The 23,302-nt window shown below is 42.4% G+C and overlaps 1 protein-coding gene across 1 annotated transcript in view; it reads left to right on the top strand.

The window, feature by feature from the left end:
• The first annotated feature begins 3,762 nt into the window (after nucleotides 1-3,762).
• LOC126278613 (juvenile hormone acid O-methyltransferase-like) overlaps nucleotides 3,763-23,302 on the top strand; it is a 45,528-nt gene continuing 25,988 nt past the window's right edge. Inside the window, exons 1-3 of the mRNA XM_049978855.1 lie at nucleotides 3,763-3,836; nucleotides 14,179-14,384; nucleotides 22,492-22,682. Coding sequence (XP_049834812.1) covers nucleotides 14,199-14,384; nucleotides 22,492-22,682 — 377 coding nt within the window. The 5' untranslated portion in view covers nucleotides 3,763-3,836; nucleotides 14,179-14,198. The remainder of the gene's footprint in view (nucleotides 3,837-14,178; nucleotides 14,385-22,491; nucleotides 22,683-23,302) is intronic.

A 23,302-nucleotide genomic window follows, 5' to 3' on the forward strand; every position in this document is an offset into this window, starting at 1 on the left:
CAAAGTTTAACCAGATTGTAAATCCTGTGCCTGGTAAATGGGCTAAGGACGAAGAAGACCCACCGTGGTTTAATAACAAAATTCGGAAAATGCTAAAGAAGCAAAGGATGTTGCACTCTCGATTCACAAGAGGACGCGCAAACGACGACACGCAGATTCGTGTATCCGTCAATTGATACATGCGCGAAGCACACAACTACTACCGCCGTCATATCTTGGCTAAACATTTGGAAGAGAGTCCCAAAAAATTGTGGTCCTATGCAAAATCTCTAAGCAGGTCTAATTCTTCCATGCAGCCACTCGTTGACCAGTCTGCTTTGACACTAGAAGATAGATAGATAAAACGTAAATGCAGGGGTATCGAACAGACGTACCTCGTTTGGCTATCGCACAGAGACCCGTGTGGATGACATAGTAATATGTATCCCTGGCGTAAAGAAACAACTGAAAGAGTTGAAAACAAATAAGTTGCCAGGTCGGGATGGAATCCCATCTCGATTTTACAAAAAGTATTCTAGGTCATTGGCCCCCTTTCTCATTTTACATTAATCGTGAATGTCTCACCCAGGGCCAAGTGCCAAGCGACTGGAAAAAAGCCCAGGTGGCTCAAGTGTACAAGAACGGTAAAAGAATGGACCCGCAAAATTACAGGCCAGTATTCTTAACATCGATTTGTTGCAGAATTCTAAAGAATATTCTGAGTTCAAATATAATAAACTTACAAGAGACCGAAAAGCTTACAGTCGCGAATCAGCACGGCATCAGAATTCTACTCATGCGAAACCTAGGTTTCTCACATGATACACTGCGGACTATGGATGAGGGAGAACAGGCAGAGTCCATGCTTTTAGATTTCGGAAAATTATTCGACACGATACCACACGGCAGTCTGTCAGCGAAGGTACGTGCAGAAGCAGTTGGCTTCCAGATATGTGACTGGCTCGAAACTTCTTAAGTAACGGAGTACAGTATGTTGTCCTCGACGGTGAGTGTCATCGGAGACAGGGACAACATCAGGATGCCCAGGGAAGTGTGATAGGACTATTGCTATTTTCTGTACACATAAATGACCTGTCAGACGGGGTGGGCAGCAATCTGCGGTTGTTCGCTGATGATGTGTAGTGTACATAAAGGTGTCGGAGATAGGTGACTGTAGAATGATACAAGATGACCTAGATAAAATTTCTAGTTGGTGTGATTAATGACAGCTGAATCTAAATGTAGAAAAATGTAAATTAATGCAGATGAGTAGGAAAAACCAAACCCATAATGTCCAGATACAGCATTAGTAGCTTACTGCTTCACACAGTCATGTAGTTTAAATGGCTGGGTGTAACACTGCGAAGTGATATGAAGTGCAACGAGTGTGTGAGGACTGTCATAGGGAACATGATTGAGTGAGTTCGGTTTATTAGAAGAATTTTAGAAAAATGAGGTTCATCTGTACAGAAGAACGAATATAGGACGCTAGTGCAACCTATTCTTGAGTACTGCTTGAATGTTTAGGATCCGCATAAGATCGGACTGAAAGAAGACATCGAAGCAATTCAGAGGCGAGTTCCTACTGGGAGGTTTGATCAGCGTGCACGTGTTACGGATATGCTTCGGGAGCTCAAGTGGAATACCTGAAGGGAAGGAGGCATTAATTTCAGAGAGCAGTACTAGAAAGCCTAGAGAACCGGCATTTGAAGCTGACTGCCGCCAACATACATTTCGCGTATGGACCACGAAGATAAGAGCGCAAAATTAGGACTCAGACAGAGGCATGTACACTACTGGCCATTAAAATTGCTACACCAAGAAGAAATGCAGATGATAATCGGGTATTCATTGGACAAATATATTATACTCGAACTGATATGTGATTACATTTTCACGCAATTTGGGTGCATAGATCCTGAGAAATCAGTACCCGTAATAACGACCTAGATACGCCTGGGCATTGAGTCAAACAGAGCTTGGATGGCGTGTACAGGTACAGCTGCCCATGCAGCTTCAACACGATACCACATTCATCAAGAGTAGTGGCTGGCGTATTGTGACGAGCCAGTTGCTCAGCTACCATTGACCAGACGTTTTCAATTGGTGAGAGATCAGGAGAATGTGCTGGCCAGGGCAGCAGTCGAACATTTTTTGTATCCAGAAAGGCCCGTACATGCGGTCGTACATTATCCTGCTGAAATGTAGGGTTTCGCAGGGATCGAATGAAGGATAGAGCCACGGGTCGTAACACATCTGAAATGTCACGTCCACTGATCAAAGTGCCGTCAATGCGAACAAGAGGTGACCGAGACGTGTATCCAATGACACCCCATACCATCACGCTGGGTGATACGCCAGTATGGCTATGACGAAGACATGCTTCCAATGTGCGTTCACCGTCATGACGCCAAACACGGATGCGACCATCATGATGCTGTTAACAGAACCTGGATTCATCCGAAAAAATGACGTTTTGCCATTCGTGCACCCAGTTCGTCGTTGAGTACATCACCGCAGGCGCTCCTGTCTGTGATGCAGCGTCAAGGGCAACCGCAGCCATGGTCTCCGAGCTGATAGTCCATGCTGCTGCAAACGTCGTCGAACTGTTCGTGCAGTTGGTTGTTGTCTTGCAAACGTCCCCATCTGTTGACTCAGGGATCGAGACGTGGCTGCACGATCCGTTACACCCATGCAATAAGATGTCTGTCATCTCGACTGCTAGTGATACGAGGCCGTTGGGATCCACCACGGCGTTCCGTATTACCCTCCTGAACCCACTGATTACATATTCTGCTATCAGTCATTGGATCTCGACCAACGCGAGCAGCAATGTCGCGATACGATAAACCGCAATCGCGATGGGCTATAATCCGACCTTTATCAAAGTCGGAAACGTGATGGTACGCATTTCTACCCCTTACACGAGGCATCACAGCAACGTTTCACTAGGTAACGCCGGTCAACTGCTGTTTGTGTATGAGAAATCGGTTGGAAACTTTCCTCATGTCAGAACGTTGTAGGTGTCGCCAGCGCCAACCTTGTGTGAATGCCCTGAAAAGCTAATCATTTGCATATCACAGCACCTTCTTCCTGTCGGTTTAATTTCGCGTCTGTAGCACCTCATCTTCGTGGTGTAGCAATTTCAATGGCCAGTAGTGTACATTTCGCGTATGGACCATGAAGATAAGACCGAGAAATTAGGGCACATACAGAGGCATACAGATAATCGTTTCTTTCCTCGCTCTATCTGCGAGTGAAACAGGAAAGAAAGCGACTAGTTATAGTAAAGGGTACTCTCCGCCACGCACTGGATAGTGGCTTGCGGAGTATGTATGTAGATGTAGATTTAGATGTAGAAGAGAGTGTGCAGGATAGAGGTCAGTATAGAACGGCGTGGACGTTCCACTGCCGAACACGCTTGGGAATCGCAGTGAACCAAAGAGCGCCTGAATGAACAAGAGACGGTAAGGCGCAACGGAAGAAGACAGTCCGAGTCGGCAGGTAGCTGTGAAGGTCGCCCGCGCTGGAATAACCGGGCGTCGCTTGTCGCAGCCGCATACATTGCCTCCAGGAGCGTTTCCTGAGTACCCGGGGTTATCTCCACCGATGATGCCGGAGTGGGGGTCAAGAAAACTCACGGTACCGAGAGCCAGCCGGGAGGAGGAGCGGGTGGCGTCCGCAGTGAAGGGGAGGCTTCGAAATAGGCCCGCGGCCCAAGCTGCTGGACCTATATAAATGCCGGCAGTGGCCACACGGTGGCACTCGCGTCGCACTGTGACCGCTCCGCCCGCTTCTGAGGACCGACCGGTCGCTCCCACACATCACTCCTCCGGCTCTGCCCGTCTCGCCCAAAGGTAAATAGCCCACAGCTTGTCTACTCGGTAACCGTGTTACGTGAGCTGTCATCAACAGTTTTTGTGAAACCTCAACCACACAAGCCGAAAGCGTATGTTAGTCATCTCGCAGCAGAGTCTGGGAATCGAATCAAAGACCTCCTGGTAGATTATCAGTCACTGCAGATATTACACGCGAACGTGTGACGAACCTGACGCCCAAATGTTTTTATAACTGTACATGATTTTCATCATTAAAGACAGCAGTGTACCGTCTATCGCTGATCTTAATAATACTGTGAAGATAAATTGGATTCAGTGAGCTACTAAATTCTGTACTGTTACAAAGATATGTAACAGCCAGAATCAGTTATCTGAAACCTTAAGGTACTATTTACAAACTGAAACTTCCTGATAAATTAAAACTGTGTGTCGGACCGAGACTCGAACTCGGGATCCTTGCTTTCATCACGAACTGTATTTAAAAATTGTGTACAAGAGATAAATACTAGTGACTAAGAGAGAAATGTACTTACATTTCGTTCAGCAATGCGCCAAACACACGACAACCACTGTGTTTCGTTTCCAACGTTTATATAAAACACATTTCATACAGTGACACACTTGTATTTTGTTCTTGCTAAGAGTAGCCTGTCCTACTGTCACTGTTAAGGTAGTCTTTTCATTTAAATCTTTTAGATGTGCAATGTTGACAATAACGATTAGTGGAGGTTCGTAACAATGACTCACCATTAACATTAAAAGGTAGACACCTGCCTGAAGTTCTGAGAAATAATATTTAGTTGAGCACGAACGATGACCTAAGAAGCCGATAGGTTGTTCGTGATCAAATAAATAATTGTTGTTGATTGGCGACTCCATGGAGTGCTGTTTGCACAACGACCATATATGTTAAATTAAAAGGAAGGTCAGCGTTGGCCGTAATATTGATGGTTTACTGATAGCAAAATCGATTTTCAAACACAATTTTTAATTTCTATAAAAACAATGGAAGGAAACACTTTTCTGTGCAACTCTTTGACTTTTTGATGTTCACCGTGCTTGCTAACCAATTTCGGAAATGCTTTCCACCTCTAATGCTGATCGTTTCTCAGTTTTGGTTACTGATAACTTGACACCAGCGCCTATGAGTTTAGTTTGTACACCAAGCACTGAAGATGATCACTATGTTATTGAAAATCGGTTTTGCTATTAATAAACCATCAATATTAGCGCTAACGCTGACCTTCCTTTTAATTCAAATAAATAATATTTGCAGAATGTCAGGAAAGTGATTTCTATTTAATATGATTTTTTTGTTCTGTCTAGGACCGACGGAAAATATAGGTACAGATTTCGTAACAATTTTAGACTGTATACAAATAAATCTGCAACAGATAGCCTCTTCTCAAAGGGTTGTTCGTGAAGAAAGGCGATGCGTTACCGCATAATTATATTTTAGTTTCGTGGCTTACAATGTACCTGGTGAACAAAGCGCTGGTGTCGGTTCAACAGTTCGGAGATGTCATAAACACTTCACAGACAACGATAAGACGATCTTCCAATGTGGCAACCGAATTACAAGGAATTACTTTACTCTGTTACTTACTGTTACAAGTCGCATCACTACACTAGTTCCTCATACGATAGTGTAATAGTCTTAATGGAAAATTTTGCATGAGAGAATGCAAGGGCCGCATGTTTTAATTTCTACAAAAGCAATGAAGAGAAACACTTTTCGGTACAACTCTTTTTCTTTTTGATGTTCACCGTGCATGCAAACCAACTTCGGAAATGCTTTTCACCACTAATGCTGATTCCTCAAAAACATGTGTTTAGAGAGACCCATCAGTTTCTTGAGGTGATGAAACCTGCCGTTCATGATTGGTTTGTTTTGCATAAGGGGAAAAAAGGCGTCATGTGATATATTTCGTGAATACGAAAAATGAGGCATTAGTTCGATGTTATACGTCGTAAATGATCGATTGTATGATGTACTGTCTGAGAACTGGCATTTTCACTGTGCAGAACGATATGGTATTTTCGTTTGTTTTTCTTAATTTTATCTATGATTTACGGGAAGCAAATTGTTCCACCAAAGCCGTTTTTTGACGGTACAAAGCAATGGTCGCGACATGTCCATTCTAATCAATGGGGCGCAGTTCCAGTTAGAGGTTGCCTGACTAAACGCCTCTAGAGGCAACAAAAACGTGATTTTCAATATTTCATATAATTATTAACCGATTTTAAAAATTTAAAATGGCGTCACAACCTACTCATTAAGAGGGATAATCTTATGTTAAAGGCTTCGCACAGAAAGACAGGTATTAAAGTTAGGTATTAAAGTCACAAACTATGTATATTTCTTGAAGCATAGCAAATCAAAGTGCGCGAATACCCAGACTATATTCATCCAGACTCTGTGAATGAGAGTATTGAGTGACTTGGAAACATTTTACACATAATTTCATTCCGTCACGAAACTTTTTCTTGCTGGCACACCCACAAAATGATGAAACAAACAAAAGTTTATCGCTTAATGCATTTTTGCTGTTTATGCAGTAAAACAGAATCGGACATGGCGTTTTGATTTATTACTTGGGTGCTACCAGCTATATTCACCACACAGTTTGCAGACATTATCCGAATATACCAATGAATGTGCCTGCAAATTTATATCACTGTACCACACGTAGTTCAGGAAATATGACGTCATACACTTTGCGATGCATGAAACACTAGATTTTCAGTTGCCAATTTTCTCCCCTGAATGCGTAAATATTTTATCGCTGAGAGATATTTTTAAGACTTTGGCGTGAACGGTAGAGAGATATTTTTAAGACTTTCGCGTGAATTGCAGAGTAGTCACGTAGATGTAGATGTATATGGATGCTCATACCACAACACAAATAATCCAGTATAAACTTTAAGCATAATCTTAAACGTTTTCTTAACTTTTTTCACTTTTTTGCATAATGTCGAATGTGTAACACATTAACTTATTTGTAAAGTAATCAGAAATTTTAAGCCGTTTTATACATGAGAGTTCAATGGAATCGGAGAATTACTAGTTAACTTCTACTTAGTTTCACGCTGGTACGAATACATTCATGTAATGTCCTCTGTTAGTGTATTGTACACGGGTTCTTCATTATCCCAGTCGAATTGTTTTATGAGTTCTTTAAACCAGTTCATATGAGTTGTTACTGAACTTCGCTAGACCTTTGTGGGATCTGTCGGGAACAGGTCCTTTTGCACAGTTAAATATTCGTTCTATTTTTAATGCACTGCAGCCCTCTGTCTCACGATAAGTCAATGGCCAATCATCTCCAGTCGTGGTACACACAGAGAATCGATGTTTTTTGAAACAGCAACCGAATTGGATCGATAGTCAGGCTGACGGAAGCACGATTAAGAAAAATTCCACAAACCAATTCTAAAAACTTTTTCTGAAAGTAAATGATTTTCTCCTTACAAAAATCGTAAATCATACAATGAAAAAATCACGTGAAATATCCTTTTTTTAACACAGTTTGTTTAAACACTCACTGTAGGCAAACTACTTGGCCAGTTCATTGGTTCAAAAATAGGAAATATCTACAGTGATGAAACATGTCAATGACACCATCTCATGATCGTTAATATAATGTTTATAGTTACTCTCATAGCATTCAAAACGCACAAGGATAGAGTGACTGCAGAGTATTTAAACTTACCATGACTGTGCTGGATGATTCATAAGGCAAGAAAGAAATTTCTCCTAGTTGCATTTAAACGGTCTTAATTTTGTTATACGATATTAAAGAACCCGGGACATCTGCGGGACGTTCGAACTAGCGCTCAACAACTGATTTCGTTAATGTAATTTCCGACCTCTTTAACCCTAAGCCGGCCGGAGTGGCCGAGCGGTTCTAGGCGCTACAGTCTGGATCCGCACGACCGCAACAGTCGCAGGTTCGAATCCTGCCCCGGGCATGGATGTGTGTGATGTCCTTAGGTTAGTTAGGTTTAAGTAGTTCTAAGTTCTAGGCGACTGATGACCTCAGCAGTTAAGTCCCATAGTGCTCAGAGCCATTTGAACCATTTTTAACTCTAACTGCATGGCTGCGAAGTATTATGTACTTGACGAGATCACATTCTCATTTGTGCACTGCAACCTTAACGAACATGTAACTTACGATACACTTTCTAACTAATGGTGTCTCTCCTATTCTCTAGAATCTAAAGGAAATATCTAACATTTAAATTGAAGTTAATGAAAAGAAGTATGTGTGCAAATATCTATCGTATTTCGAATACTTTCACGCCTTTGTTGAGCAATGGAGCATTTCCCCCGATCGTGGACAGGCGTAACATAGAGACACCTGAAGATGTTCAGCGTTCCCACAAATATCTGTGACGTATCTTGGAAATTGTTAGAAAACGCATTGGTGACCTGAACGCCCAAACTGTGAAACTCGAAGTATCCCAAACTAGCTACTCGTTCATTTCAAGTCATGGATAAATTTGCAACCTTTCTTTCCGGTTCACGAAAACGTGCTACAAGGGCAGTGTTGCATAGGTGTTTTGTCATACGGACATACTTTCTTTGTGCTCTCCAATTTCCACAATGCATCACTTACAGGACCTTAAGGTCGAATCACGCTGAAATTCAACGGAACACAAGCGAATGTACGGTAATGTCACGGTCAAATGGAGGTGTGTTTGTTCAGATCATCAGCTGAACGTCACTTCGATTAGATTTGTACCGAACGGTGAAAAATCACATTATTAAATCTACTTGTGATCCAGAAAGTCGGACTATAACACCAGAGTAGAGGAAAATCAAAGACAGAGTTTATTCATGACAAAAAAAAAATTCATAACAGTTATTTGTATAGAATAGGCAGTAGGAACTATGATTCCGGGTTGCCTACTTCCAGGCTTATGGCTGCGAGGACAGGAAGGAGCGAAGATGATAGTTCAGTGTCCCGTCGGTATCGCGGACATTAGAGACGGAGCACAAGCTCAGATTACGAAAGGATGAGAAAGGAAATCAGTTGTGTCTTTTTCGAATAAAAAATCCTCGCATTTTCTTAGAGTTGTTTAGGGAAATCACGGTTAACCTAAATCCGGATTGCCGGACGGGGGATTTGAACAGTCGTCCTCCCGAATGCGAGTCCATCATACTAAGCACCGCACCATCTAGTTCGCTGGCAGGAGAACGACGGGCTGCTTTCTTAGCATTCGCCGAACCCACACGGCATCGTCAGAAACACACACACACACACACACACACACACACACACACACACACGAATGTGTCTGTACATAACATGTTAAATGGGTATCTTCGTTATTTCAAACTTTTGCAAAGAAATCCAGTTCTTATGATCATCGCTGGATTACCAAAACTTTGCAATTTTTGTTATGAGCGATTTTATCAGCAACACAGGTTGATGGATAATTCACTTTCTTGAGAGCTGCTGCACAGAAAGCGTCTGCTGCAGGCTGAGATTTGTAACCTTCAAATAGATATGATCTCCGATTAGTTTCTTTAACTTTACAAGTTTTTGACTTTACAAAAGCTGAATATATGTGTAGACCAGTTTTCAGTATAATGTTTTTCAAAACAGTCTTCTGTTCGACAGCACCAATGAAATCTCCCGCTTTTAATATAAGTAGATGGGATTCAGTCATTTTCGTCTTCTTATATGCAGAAGATCAAGGGCTATTATTGTTTACACCAGGTGGTTTTCGTTTTATTGTCCTGTGTTCTGTGCGACTTTTTTCTCGTTTCAAACCTTGTACAATATTAATCCATATTAATAACTCTGAATACTGTATACTTAAGAGTTTCGTTGAAGCGATCAACCATGGGAGCTATCATATTTGAAAAACTTCAGTAATGATTAAATTTGATATATTGCATTTTTTTTAAAGTAGCATTGTAAAATTCCTCTTCTACATCAGCCTTTGTAAATGTGATGATATTCGTCATTTTTTCGGTATATACATTTTTAAGTACATCTGCTTCTTTTGTACAACGTTTAGAATTCGTAGTAGCAACCCATGCGTTTTATGGAGTAAACATTGATCACTGCTGATAAAGATTTACAGTCAGAATTCCATGTGGAATAAGGAATCATCGCCTGCTAAGTCTGTTTTGTGAAGATCGTCAAAATCCTTTGTGATAACAGATGGTCGTGGACATATCGTGTGAGAAGGACGATGCACCTTAGTAGCGAAGGCAGCTTGTATTTCTCATGCTACTTCAATTACTGATGTTATTTGAAGCTAAAATGGTCTTGCCTTCAGGATATTGGACTGAAATGTTTGACTATATAAAATACTGGCCATAGTTTCACTAGAATTTAGAGAAATGAATAAAAGGTTAAAGATACTCTACATTCCAGGTTGAACTATAATTTTCAAAGTAGTGTTAATTTGGCTTCTACTAAGCACTCATCCTCAGTTACACTGCAGCATCTTCTCAACGTTTTTAAACAAAGCAAAATACAAAATGTGTTTGTATTTACCAGTAGAATGAGATCTACATCTTTTTTCTTGGTGTAAGCAGAGAAGTTTCACGTTATCTTCGGCACCAAATATCAATCATCAGTTACAAAGCAAAAAATTTTCTCAATATTTTTGGCAGTGGACAACCTGATATTCTCGTCACTTTGAAAAAGAGAAAAGAAGTTTTTTACTTAAGGTACTTTTCAAACTGCTTAAATGGCATTGAAATAACCCATTGTTTTAATGCTCTGGGAAGAAAGCCTCATCTTATTTGCAAAGGGACGCTGCAAGGTTTTATCAAATATTTAAGAAATGGACATATACAATAGTTTCAGTTACCTAATATCGGCAACTTTACAACGTCCAAGTTCAGACAGGTAGGCGGACACACAGCGCAGATGACGTGCTTCAGCAAGATAACACATGCACACGACGGCAGACTGTACTTTAGACAACTCCCACGTGCACCTGCTAACCTCTCAGAGACCTTTAACTTTGGTAACGCGTTTTACTGCCGGCTCTTGAACTCTGCCTATGCTCTATCTGATCAAAAGTATACGGACATGAAATCAGTAGAAGAAATCACGCGTCGGTTGCAAAGTGCTACCAGGAGTTCACCTGGCACAGTGACTGTATGAAGGGACTTCAAAAGAATGCTTCTCGTTCTCGGCTTTCCTTCGTTTATTTCCGAAATTCCGCCCCACTTAATTTTGCACGTTTGCTTTTTTCACTGTTATTCATGTTAAGACACTTACAGAATTGTCAACCAACAGTCAAAACAAAAGAAAAACATTGTAAAAGGAAAGAAAGAAGACTGTATCCAGTTCCAGTCATACTACACCACAAATGAGGACAAAGCTTCTTACTTTCAGCACGGCTCACGAGCACAAAGATTTTTCCTTTAAACACGGAGCGATGAACTGACCAACTCGGTTTACTCGGCGTAACTGTGCTGTGAAAGAATGACAATGCAGAATAATTTACTGTAATTTCACTGTCGCCTATTTCTCTATTGTCAGCGAACAGTAGAAGCACACCTGCCGGCTAGAATTCGTCTCGTAAAGAAACGACCAGTCCTTTTTTTGGCTTCTGGGACGCAAATTTTAGCTGGGACGCAAATATTTTCTGAATATTCTTGACAATGTCTTTCTAATTTAAAAAGCAAATAATTTTTGCAACTTCTTGCAGTGAGTTTATTCTTATAACATTTTAGCGGTTTCAATGGGCACAGAAGACTATAAAGTTTAAGTAGTCTTGATGGCAGTTGATACGGTGTGTGAACACTGCTGTTGTGTCTACGCGCAAATGCAGCTTTAGTTCCAACATAAAATAAAAATAACCTTTACTCGAAGAAAAAAAGCTTAGTTAAGTAGTTTAATATAAAATTTCCAATGCCCCTTACTATTAGATTGTACACAGTGGGAACTTTGATATCGTGCAGGCTGCAGCACAATAAACCAGACAAACGAAAGTTTGATACATCTTCTTTTTTCGCCAAAAAAGTAAATAAACAAAATTTTTAAACTCTTGTGAAGCATATTTCACTCATTATTAGATATTCTACTTATGTTCCTTTCGTATAAACATATATATAAAAATATAAAACATTCCCTGGATCAACATGTTTTGTTAAACGGGTGTCATTAAACCAAAGCTCAGATATTGAAGACCACAGAGCTTTCACATTAATTACAGTAATGGAAGGTTGACTTGAAACTTCCTTGTAATTTCTACAAGAAATTTAAGTAGAATTGGGCTTTACATACTGAGGCTCACACATGTTACAGTATTTAAGAGACTGCTGATTAGTTTATCACAGCTTTTCAGGGGTCCCGGTATTTTCACGAAGAAAATATGGTAGGGTTAAGCAGCAGGCGACAAAATTCTCGGAATAATAACATTTCAAACATTGTATTGTAGATTGCTTACAGCTTACTTCAAATTATTTTGAACAATCATGAAGATGATACCAGACAGAAACCCAACGTTAAATTTCGATTCAGTCACCATTTCCAAGCTTGTATTTTTGAATTTCGTTCTTAAGGCTTATTTAAACTAGCCAGTACCTTAACCGTTTTAAAAAATTTTGTCGTTTCTAAGCGCAGTAATTTTAAAACGTAAATGGTTAAAATGAGTACCCCCTTAAGATGCCGCCCCTAGGACCGTGCCTAGAGGGCCTATATGTAAATCCACCACTGGCTTGGGTACTGATTATTCTTCGTGTTTCACTGTCCGCATTAAAAAATATCGATAAAACGAATATTGCACTAGACTAATTTGGATTGTCTCTATCGAATGGGAACATTAAGTTACGTTTTGATTTTTTTTAACATGGAAAACAAGTTGACTGTTTCCGTTGACACTGAGTATTGCATGAAAAATGTAATGACCAGTATATGTTTGAGATAAATCCAGTTATTGCAAATATCTGCCGGAATACCAGAGAAAAAGCGCCTGACGACTGTTAGAAGGGACAAACTGTACGTGAGCAACAGAAACAGAAAGGTGTTTCTAAAGCAGAAACTGAAAACTTAGTGTTGAATAGCTTATTATATGTTTGTATGTATGTGCCTCTACACAGGAAGTATTTATCTCCAAAAATTCAGGTTGATCACATCTCACACTAGTTTGTATGCATTCTGGACCAAATGTGTAAATACAGGGGCAAACGCATCACGTCATCATGATTCACCCTTCTCCTAAGGCAGACTCTCTTCAATAGGCAAATGCCTTCCCTCCCGTCCTGGACATCAATTTCCCTTCTCCCCTTACCCCACTCCATTCGTAAGCCATGTCCATTTCTTGGCAATACACATCAAAGAGATTCTACACCAATTGTGTTACACATATTTAGCCCTCTTAATAACAGCTCGATATTTTAGTGCCGTATTAGCTCGTCCAATCTCATGTTTCAATTAATACTTAAGCTAGCCTTAGAAACAGGTTGGAGACTAAAGAAAATATGGCATGAGCTGCTACGGCTGTGATACACGAGCTTTGTTTGAGAGCAATCAATATGAATGGCACAATTGGCTTAGAAGCTCTCTGACTGGCCTCGTCCCAGCAAAGGGATGTCGTTTAGAAAGAGAACTGTAGGCGAAAGAGGGAGAGGCGATGAAGGGGCAGAGGGGGGGGGGGGGGGAGTGGGAGGGGTATAGGGAGGGAAGTTATGTAGCTATCGAATGTTTAGGAGTGAAGTAGGGTGTGATACCGTCATGCATTTGCCCTGCCCGTGAATAAAGGTAAGCTGACAGTCGAAGCTCAAATTTGATCCAGAATCCAGGATGAAAGTTTCACTGTGCAGCGGAGTGTGCGCTGATATGAAACGTCCTGGCAGATTAAAACTGTGTGCCGGACCGAGACTCGAACTCCGGACCTTTGCCTTTCGCGAGCAAGTGCTCTACCAACTGAGCTACCCAAGCACGATTCGCACCCCGTCCTCGCAGCTTCAATTCTGCGAGTATCTCGTCTCCTACATTCCAAAATTCACAGCTGCATGGTTTGCAGGAGAGCTCCTGTGAAGCTTGGAAGGAAGGAGACGAGATACTGGCGGAATTGAATCTGTGAAGACGAGGTGCGAATCGTGCTTGGGTCGCTCAGTTCGTAGCGCAATTGCCCGCAAAAGACAAAGGTTCCGAGTTTGAGACTCGGTCAAGCACACAGTTTTAATCTGCCAGGAAGTTACTTGATCCAGAATGTCCATCACGTTCCTACCCGCCACCACTACCTGCCATTACATTGCTATAGTTGCTACCGATACACGTTTCAACGATATTGATGGCTCCTCATAAGGTTTTACCTCCAATTCGTCTCTATATCAAGGCTGGCGAGAATATAAACAGTTATTTTCTGGCTTTCCCTGTAGTCTCTCGTGGGGCAGTCGCAATGGACAAGGCGGAGCTGTACTCGCGGTCCAACGGGCTCCAGCGGTGGGAGGCGTCTGCGGCGCTGGAGGCGGCGTGGCCGGCGCTGCGGTGGCCGGCGCCGCCCCTGCGAGTGCTCGACGTGGGCTGCGGCGCCGGAGACGTCACCGTCGACCTGCTGCTGCCCAGGCTGCCTCCACACACCCAGGTTCGCATCGCAGACTTCTCCTTTCCTCTGAACTCCAATGAGTTTATCTCCAGCAGTATGAATCCTCCAGGTCCAACAGCCCAATATCTCAATGGGTTTCTTCCTTCTCCTCCCCTTCCACAACGGAGTTCATTCACACAGAAGAAAACTCCACTCGTTAAATGGATACGTTAAGACACTCTTCTGCAAGCACTTGACTCACATTCTCACATTTGCAATATACACTACTGGCCATTAAAATTGCTATACCAGGAAGGAATGTAGATGATAAACGGGTATTCATTGGACAAATATATTATACTAGAACTGACATGTGATTACATTTTCAAGCAATTTGGGTGCATAGATACTGATAAATCAGTACCCAGAACAATCACCTCTGACCGTAATAACGGCAGTGATACGCCTGGGCAGTGAGTCAAACAGAGCTTGGATGGTGTGTACAGGTACAGCTGCCCATGTAGCTTCAAAACGATACAACGGTTCATCAAGAGTAGTGACTAGCGTATTGTGTCGAGCCAGTTGTTCGGACACCATTCACCAGACGTTTTCAATTGCTGTGGTGGACAGGGCAGCAGTCGAACATTTTCTGTATCCAGAAAGGCCCGTACAGGACCTGCAACATGCGGTCGTGCATTATTCTGCTGAAATGTAGGGTTTCGCAGGGATCGAATGAAGGGTACAACCACGGGTTGTAACACATCTGAAATGTAACGTCCACTGTTCAAAGTGCTGTCAATGCGAACAAGAGGTGACCGAGACGTGTAACCAATGGCACCCCATACCATCACGCCGGGTGATACGCCAGTATGGCGATGACGAATACACGCTTCCAATATGCGTTCACCGCGATGTCACTAAACACGGATGCGACCATCATGATCCTGTAAACAGAACCTGGATTCATCCGAAAAAAATGTCCTTTTGCCATTCGTGCACCCAGGTTCGTCGTTGAGTACACCATCTCAGGCGCTCCTGTCTGTGATGCAGCGTCAAGGGTAACCGCAGCCACGGTCTCCGAGCTGATAGTCCATGATGCTACAAACGTCGTCGAACTGTTCGTGCAGATGGTTATTGTCTAGCAAACGTCCCCATCTGTTGACTCAGGGATCGAGACGTGGCTGCACGATCCGTTACACCCATGTGGATAAGATGCCTGTCATCTCGACTGCTACTGATACGTGGCCGTTGGGATGCAGCATGGCGTTCCGTATTACCCTCCTGAACCCACCGATTGCATATTCTGCTAACAGTCATTGGATCTCGACCAACGCGAACAGCAATGCCACGATAAGATAAAACGCAATAGCGATAGGCTACAATTCGACCTTTATCAAAGTCGAAAAAGTGATGGTACGCATTTCTCCTCCTTACACGAGGCATCACAACAATGTTTTACCAGACAACGCCGGTCAACTGCTGTTTGTGCAAGAGAAACCGGTTGGAAACTGTCCTCGTGTCAGAACGTTGTAGGTGTCGCCACCGGGGCCAACCTTGTGTGAATGCTCTGAAAAGCTAATCATTTGCATATCACAGCATCCTCTTCCTGTCGGTTAAATTTCGCGTCTGTAGCACGTCATCTTGGTGGTGTAGCAATTTTAATGGCCAGTAGTGTAGTTCTACGTGTAGATCATTTCTTCATCTGCACCTAACCACGGACAACTACTGATTTCAATATGTTGGGTATCTCCAAACATAATAAACATTAATCACTGAATTTATGGTGTATGATAATGTCGGAACAATGTAAGATACTGACATTCTGCTGTGAAACAACTGTACTGTTAATAGAATCGGGTAATTTGACTTTACTTGCCTTATTCTTACGGCAGAGACTACTAACCAAACATGGTGTTCCCTTTATATCGGCTATACCTGAGGTCTACGCAAAACGGCAGATTCGTATACAAAGGGCACGTTCGCAGCCTCAATGGCGCCCGCACGCCTCGGCGTCATGAACCCGCTCTGTAGCATTGACGTACGGACATTAACAGGCGATACGAGCGCTATCAGAGGCCGTCACTTCCAAGGAACATATTCGCGTCCGCCACTCATGTGACCAGAACAATGTGCTGCAGGTATTCCGCCACCGGCCACTATAAAGGTCGGAGCCAGAGTTGCACAGGACAGTTCTTTCGATTTTGAGAGCCTCTCCTAGCCTCTACGTGGGTGCTACTCACACCATCGTCTTAGGAGACTCTCGAAGTCCATCGTAGGGACCGTCACCACCGTAGTTAGCATTCGTCGTTGTTTCTCTTGGGGCAATCAGACGGTATCAAGGACAGACTTGTCTCTTCCTACGCTGGTGTTATCCAGGACAGCTTCATCGGACTTAGAATATTTTCCATACAAATGTATTTCTCTATGAAGATCCTAATTGTGTTACTTTGTCAGACTCTTGAATCACCATGCTATCAAGTCTTCATACCTATGAGACACTGTCATTTTGTTATTATCGTCAAAGCAAACGTTCGTTTCCTTGGTCAATAAATTTTTGCAAACTTCGATCACTTTTTTCCCTACGTCGGCGTGAGCGACACATCGATTAATGGTCAACGTAAATTTGTTTGCAAAAATGCAAAAAAAGGTAAGAAATTCATGATCAAAGTTGCAACAGCCTCTCGAAACAGAGCTTTAGCAATGTTTTAGCAGGCAGTTCCTATTGATCTTTTACCTCATTGTTGCTAATATTCATGTTCCGTCCTCAGGTACGTTCGTTGAAGATATGCCTCGTTCATTTATTCCTTCATTGTTTCTGAACATTGGATATTTCCACTTATATCTGACGTCACCCTCCTCCTTCAGCTGCCAATATTTTTTCTTTAGCTGTAATTCGTCAATATACTCAGCTCTTCTTGTGTCTACTCAATGTTTTATTTGTATCTAGTCTCGTTCTACTCAACCGAGCTCCTCTTTTTTGACGATGGCAAGTCAACATTCAATTTTATTGGTACAGTGAGCCTCATTTAATAGGAGACTTCCCAGATATATGAATTGTTTAACGTCTTACAGATTGAGTCGTCTTCTACAATTTAGGTCACACCATATCTGGATTTATCATAATCTTTATTTTTTTCTATGTTAATTTCCATAGCACGTGCTCTCTCAGTGTCTTCCATTTTGGCTGTAAAGCACTTTATCAACAACTCATTTATAATCCCCCTTGTAGCTGAGAATCAGCCATTTCTGAAAATGGCTTTTTTTCCACGAGCTTCCTAAATATAATGCACAAATCAGGAGACTTGTAAGAAACTTCACGTGCTCGGCTTCTGATTTTAACACGATTAGTGCCAGCAATACCGTCTTTCATGCTTGACAGCACACCGTTTCACGCCATGTAATGAATTACTGATTTCGGTAATCAGCAAACTTTGACTGTAAATGGAGGAATATACGTCAGGGAAAAACGCCAAAACGCCAACTCACAGTCCATGCACCCAACGGATCCTTTGCTTCGTAACAAAACTCGCCAAAGACGACAGATTGCTCTACACAACGGTACCGTTCCCAGCAATCGTGTAAGTCTTGTACCCAGAAACTGATGGTAAGTTGCTTCGTGTTGCCCTACCGTCACGCATACAGACGCCAGATTATTACTAATCACTCCAGGTTAAATATTACGAAAAGTAATCACCTTGGGGTTGAAGCTCTTTTGTCCATGTTTGCTTTAACAATTCATATGTATTTGTATGCCTTTAGCGAAACACAGTTTGTATTTTATCACAGACATGTTTCACTGCAGTTGCAGGACCATAAGTGGGCTTTTATTTTATAGCTGTTAAACATAAAGATTGTTCTATACTCTTTGTATACATGTAAATAAATAATATAACTATAAATAATATAAATAAATATATATAAATACATATGTATTACGAAAAGTTTTTTTAGTGAGCTCTAACACCAACATAGTTCCAGACCTTGCTATTCTAATTGCTAAAATAACTAGCAACCGTAAAATAGGTCGCATCTGACAGTAAGACGTGTATTTGGAAGGCCGCACCATTACTATTTTGCTGCTGAAAGTACTTCAGAAATTCCATAGCAGCAGCGAAATTAAGTGACTTCAGATCCGACACCAAATCTGATGCAGTACTCCTGGAACAACTACGACACAAATACGGCATCTGTACTCATAGCACGCACTCTAGGCGAAGGAGCACTACTGAAGTTGCCAGTCACGCCACCCTAAAATTCCGATATTCTCAAATCTGCCGTCCATCCGTAGCATGCTCACGACGAAGATCAGCACAAGTACTGTGTGAATGTCTCTCGTCAGGAAAACGGCGCCCCAATATTCCAATAACCGTCGCGTCACTGCAACATAAAATCATACCGAAACCAAGACCAAACTCTCACATGCTAACAACAGCTCGTAGGGGAGAGTGAAAGCTTTGATGTACAAGACACCTACAGAGGACAGCGATTCACTCACGTTACTTTGTCATAAAAGATGGATGAAAAAGACACGGTCACAAGGGGAAAAAAATCTGTATTTGACCTTTTGTTTCTCATAGTTTGTTGGTGATTTCAAATCCTGAAATAAAAGATGTATGCAGAGAAATTGCAGTCTGTAATTCGCCTTGAGTAACTGAGGCAGCCGTCCTACATCTTTACAACGCAAAGTGGATGAAAAACGTTTACTTTCGTTCGCCTTTCATTAACGACATAATCTGTTACACTTGCAATCAGATTCATAATCACTTATTGTCTTAGAAAATTCACCACCTTCAATGACAATTGCTACACCACGAAGAAGAGATGTCAGTGAAGTATCAGGTGCATGGCATATTTAAACTAGTAGAATTACTTAACGATTCAGATTTCAGTACACTGCGACCCTCGTAATATAACCACAGCCTTTGCTGTAGTACGGCCTCAACGAGAACGTGGTTATGTTAGTGTGGAATCTCCTCTGCGTGAGTCTCATGTACTAAATGTGATTACTAAGCGAGTGTGACGAACAAATTACCGACCAAGGACGCAATAACTTTGTTACGTCCTGTGAGCAGGCTCCAGGGAAACAGAGGTACTTGCCGATTTTAGAAGAAGTCTTCCTCGTTCCTTGCCCCTTGCAAATGAACTCTGAACTGCGTAATTAATTTATGGAACGTGCGCACTACCCCGGGCTTAATACCTCCCTAGTGTGGATGTTTATGTTCAGGGAGTCTGAGGATGTACGAGTCGAGACCGGTTACAGCTTCCACTCGTACACCGTACTGTCACATCTGACATTTATCGGCTGTGCCGTTCAACAGTGCACTATAGTCGACAACCTGTATGCATCTAATATTACGGACCTCGAATTAGGACTCACCAGAAAACATTATATCCTGCCACTAATAACTTCGCTGCACTCAACAATGATATTGACGGACTGTGAAAAGGGGCTCAAATGCACGAGTGTGCGAACCGCCGACACGGATAGATACACAGTGCTATAACTCGAGCCAAGACTTTGACCAAAGCCGTACGTCAGTTACCGATATCCGCATAATATGGTGGCCATCCCGTGTTGCAATAACATTGCATGGTCGAGTACCTGCTCAAAGCTTCGTACGACTCTTGTCGTCGAGGCACTTCCCTTCACAAGTAGGACTACTCTTCGCTGGCGCTTAGCTTACCGTCAGTCCGACCTTACCGCTCACTCAGGAGAATGTGGCGAGGCTCCTACATTTACGCCATGGTGACCTTTTTATATTTTTCCTACTTTTTGCATAGCACTGAAAGACCTAAGTCGAAACAAGACCCCGGGAGTAGACAACATTCCATTAGAACTACTGACAGCCTCGGGAGAGCCAGGCCTAACAAAGCACTACCATCCAGTGAGCAAGATGTATGAGACAGACGAAATGCCCTCAGACTTCAAGAAGAATATAATAATTCCAATCCCAAAGAAATCAGGTGTTGACAGATGTGAAATTACTGAACTATCAGTTTAATAAGCCACGGCTGCAAAATACTAACACGAATTCTTTACAGACGATTGGAAAAACTGGTAGAAGCCGATCTCGGGAAAGATCAGTTTGGTTCCGTAGAAATGCTGGAACACGCGAGGCAATACTGACCCTACAACTTATCTTAGAAAATAGATTAAGGAAAGGCGAACCTACGTTTCTAGCATTTGTAGACTTAGATAAAGCTTTTGACAATGTTGACTGGAATACTATCTTTCAAATTCTGAAGGTGGCAGGGGTAAAATACAGGGAGCGAAAGGCTATTTACAGTTTGTACAGAAACCAGATGTCGGTTACAAGAGTCGAGGGGCATGAAAGGGAAGCAGTGGTTGGGAAGGGAGTGAGACAGTGCTGTAGCCTATCCCCGATGTTATTCAATCTGTATATTGAGCAAGCAGCAAAGGAAAAAAAGAAAAGTTTGGAGTAGGTATTAAAATCCATGGAGAAGAAATAAAAACTTTGAGGTTCGCCGATGACATTGTAATTCTATCAGAGACAGCAAAGGACTTGGAAGAGCAGTTGAACGGAATGGACAGTGTCTTGAAAGGAGGGTATAAGATGAACATCAACAAAAGCAAAACGAGGATAATGGAATGTAGTCGAATTAAGTAGGCTGACGCTGAGGGAATTAGGTAAGAAAATGAGACACTTAAAGTAGTAACGGAGTTTTTCTATTTGGGGAGCAAAATAACTCATGATGGTCGAAGTAGAGAGGATATAATATGTAGACTGGCAATGGCAAGGAAAGCGTTTCTGAAGAAGATAAATTTATTAACATCGAGTATAGATTTAAGTGTCAGGAAGTCATTTCTGAAAGTATTTGTATTGAGTGTAGCCATGTATGGAAGTCAAGCGTGGACGATAGATAGTTTAGACAAGAATAGAAGCTTTCGAAATGTGGTGCTACAGAAGAATGCTGAAGATTGGATGGGTAGATCACATAACTAATGAGGAGGTACTGAATAGGACTGGGGAGAAGAGAAGTTTGTGGCACAACTTAACTAGAACAAGGGATCGGTTGGTAGGGCATATTCTGAGGCATCAACGGATCACCAGTTTAGTATTGGAGGGCTGCGTGCAGGGTAAAGATCGTAGAAGGAGACCAGGAGATGAATACACTAAACAGATTCAGAAGGATGTAGGTTGCAGTAGGTACTGGGTGATGAAGAAGCTTGCGCAGGATAGAGTAGCATGGAGAGCTGCATCAAACCAGTCTCTGGACTGAAGACAACAACAACAACAACTTTTTACATATTCTTTTGGCTCTCTCTATATTTTCTTTAATGGAGTTACAGTTTAGATGGTGGCTTTGATGGTCAACAGATATAAACTAAGAGCAACATCCTGTTAAATTGATTCTCTATGCACACTGCATCTCCCATATGTGTATAAGACAACGAGAATAAAAACGTTTCTCCTAGAAGAGTCCTCCGTGATAGATATTGTTTCGACTGCTTATGTTGGAGGCACTGATTTTCTTCAACTTTTAACTACTGTTGTTGTGACCGGGCGAAACTATTTTCTTCCGGCCACAATCGTAGGTTCTTTGATTGCTCTAAGAGTAGGCTCACCAAACTAGAAAACAAGAAATGTTAGCTCACTTTATTAGAGAAATGAATAAAATGTTTAATTAACTTTGACATACTTCTTTGTCACAAGAGTAGTAGAAAGTTTACAACTATCTTGGATCAACAAAGCTTCACTTGATGCACTAATTAAGGAATTGTTCTCTTGAAGTACAGTTTTCAACATTAGCTACAGAACAAGTTCATCTGAAATTTTAACTACTCTTTGGTCCTAGACGATGGTCTTGTCTGCTGTAGCTGGGATCTCTAACTGGGCGAGTCCTTCCTGGATCAGCTCTATATAGACCCCAGTGCGAGAGCAGTGCTGTTGCTGAGAAGGAGGCGAGGTCCTCTGGAGCGCCTCCCATATATCGTTGCGGATTGCAGCGAACGCTCGGTAATGGCTGTGTTATCGATTCACGTTGCCAACTTTGAAGTGGCGCCGCGATCTCTGGACGATACCACAACCGTAATATTTAGACTGTAGGTCCATATGCATAAAGATATTTTACTCGCCAGTAATGTAGGACCGCATGGTAGGGATGATGAGCGCTGAGACGCCTTACAGCGGCATCGCTCTTGCAGCTGGTGGGCACAGACTTGTCGGCTGCCATGGTGGAGCACGCCGCGGAACTGTACGGGGCGGCGCACCCCGGCCTCAGTTTCCAGCTCCTCGACATTGCCGACCCTAACATCGACGCCTCGCCCGTCTACCAGCTGGCGCCATTCGACAAGATCTTCTCCTTCTTCTGCTTGCACTGGGTTCCGGAGCAAAGGTGAGGCCAGGCAGTGTCGCTGCAGATATTGATGCAAATTATTTCTTGTTCTTTCTTCTCTCTGTACAAAGTAGATTTCCTACAAACTGTAGCAACCCTCTTACAATTTTTCAGCATCATTAGATGCAAACTGTGTATTGAATTCACTCTTCTTAACACCAAACGTGCGATAGTTTTATCTATTACGCAGTCTACCGACTTTATCTTCCATATTCGGTCTCGTTTTCTGACCCACCAAGTTAGCTGAGAGCGCTAATGCGCTGCTTCCTGCTCTCGGGTAGGCGCGCCAGCCCCAGATCGAATCCGTCCAGCGGATTAACGACGAGGGCCGGTGTGCCGGCCAGCCTGGATGTGGTTTTAGGCGGTTTTCCACATCCTACTAGGTGATTACCGGGCTGGTCCCCATTTCCCGCCTCAGTTACACGACTTGCAGACATTTCAACATGTTCGCACTATTCCACGGCTTACACTAGACGCAGACAGGTGGGGTACACTCGTTCCATCCGGATAGGTGCGTGGTGGCCACAGGAAGGGCATCCAGCCACCCCTTAAAATTAACCATGCCAAATCTGACCTTAACCATGCCGACCCTGCGCAACATGTGGGACAAGGGCACTACC

The sequence above is a fragment of the Schistocerca gregaria genome, chromosome 6 (genome assembly GCF_023897955.1).
Source record: "Schistocerca gregaria isolate iqSchGreg1 chromosome 6, iqSchGreg1.2, whole genome shotgun sequence".
Classification (NCBI taxonomy): Eukaryota; Metazoa; Arthropoda; class Insecta; order Orthoptera; family Acrididae; genus Schistocerca; species Schistocerca gregaria.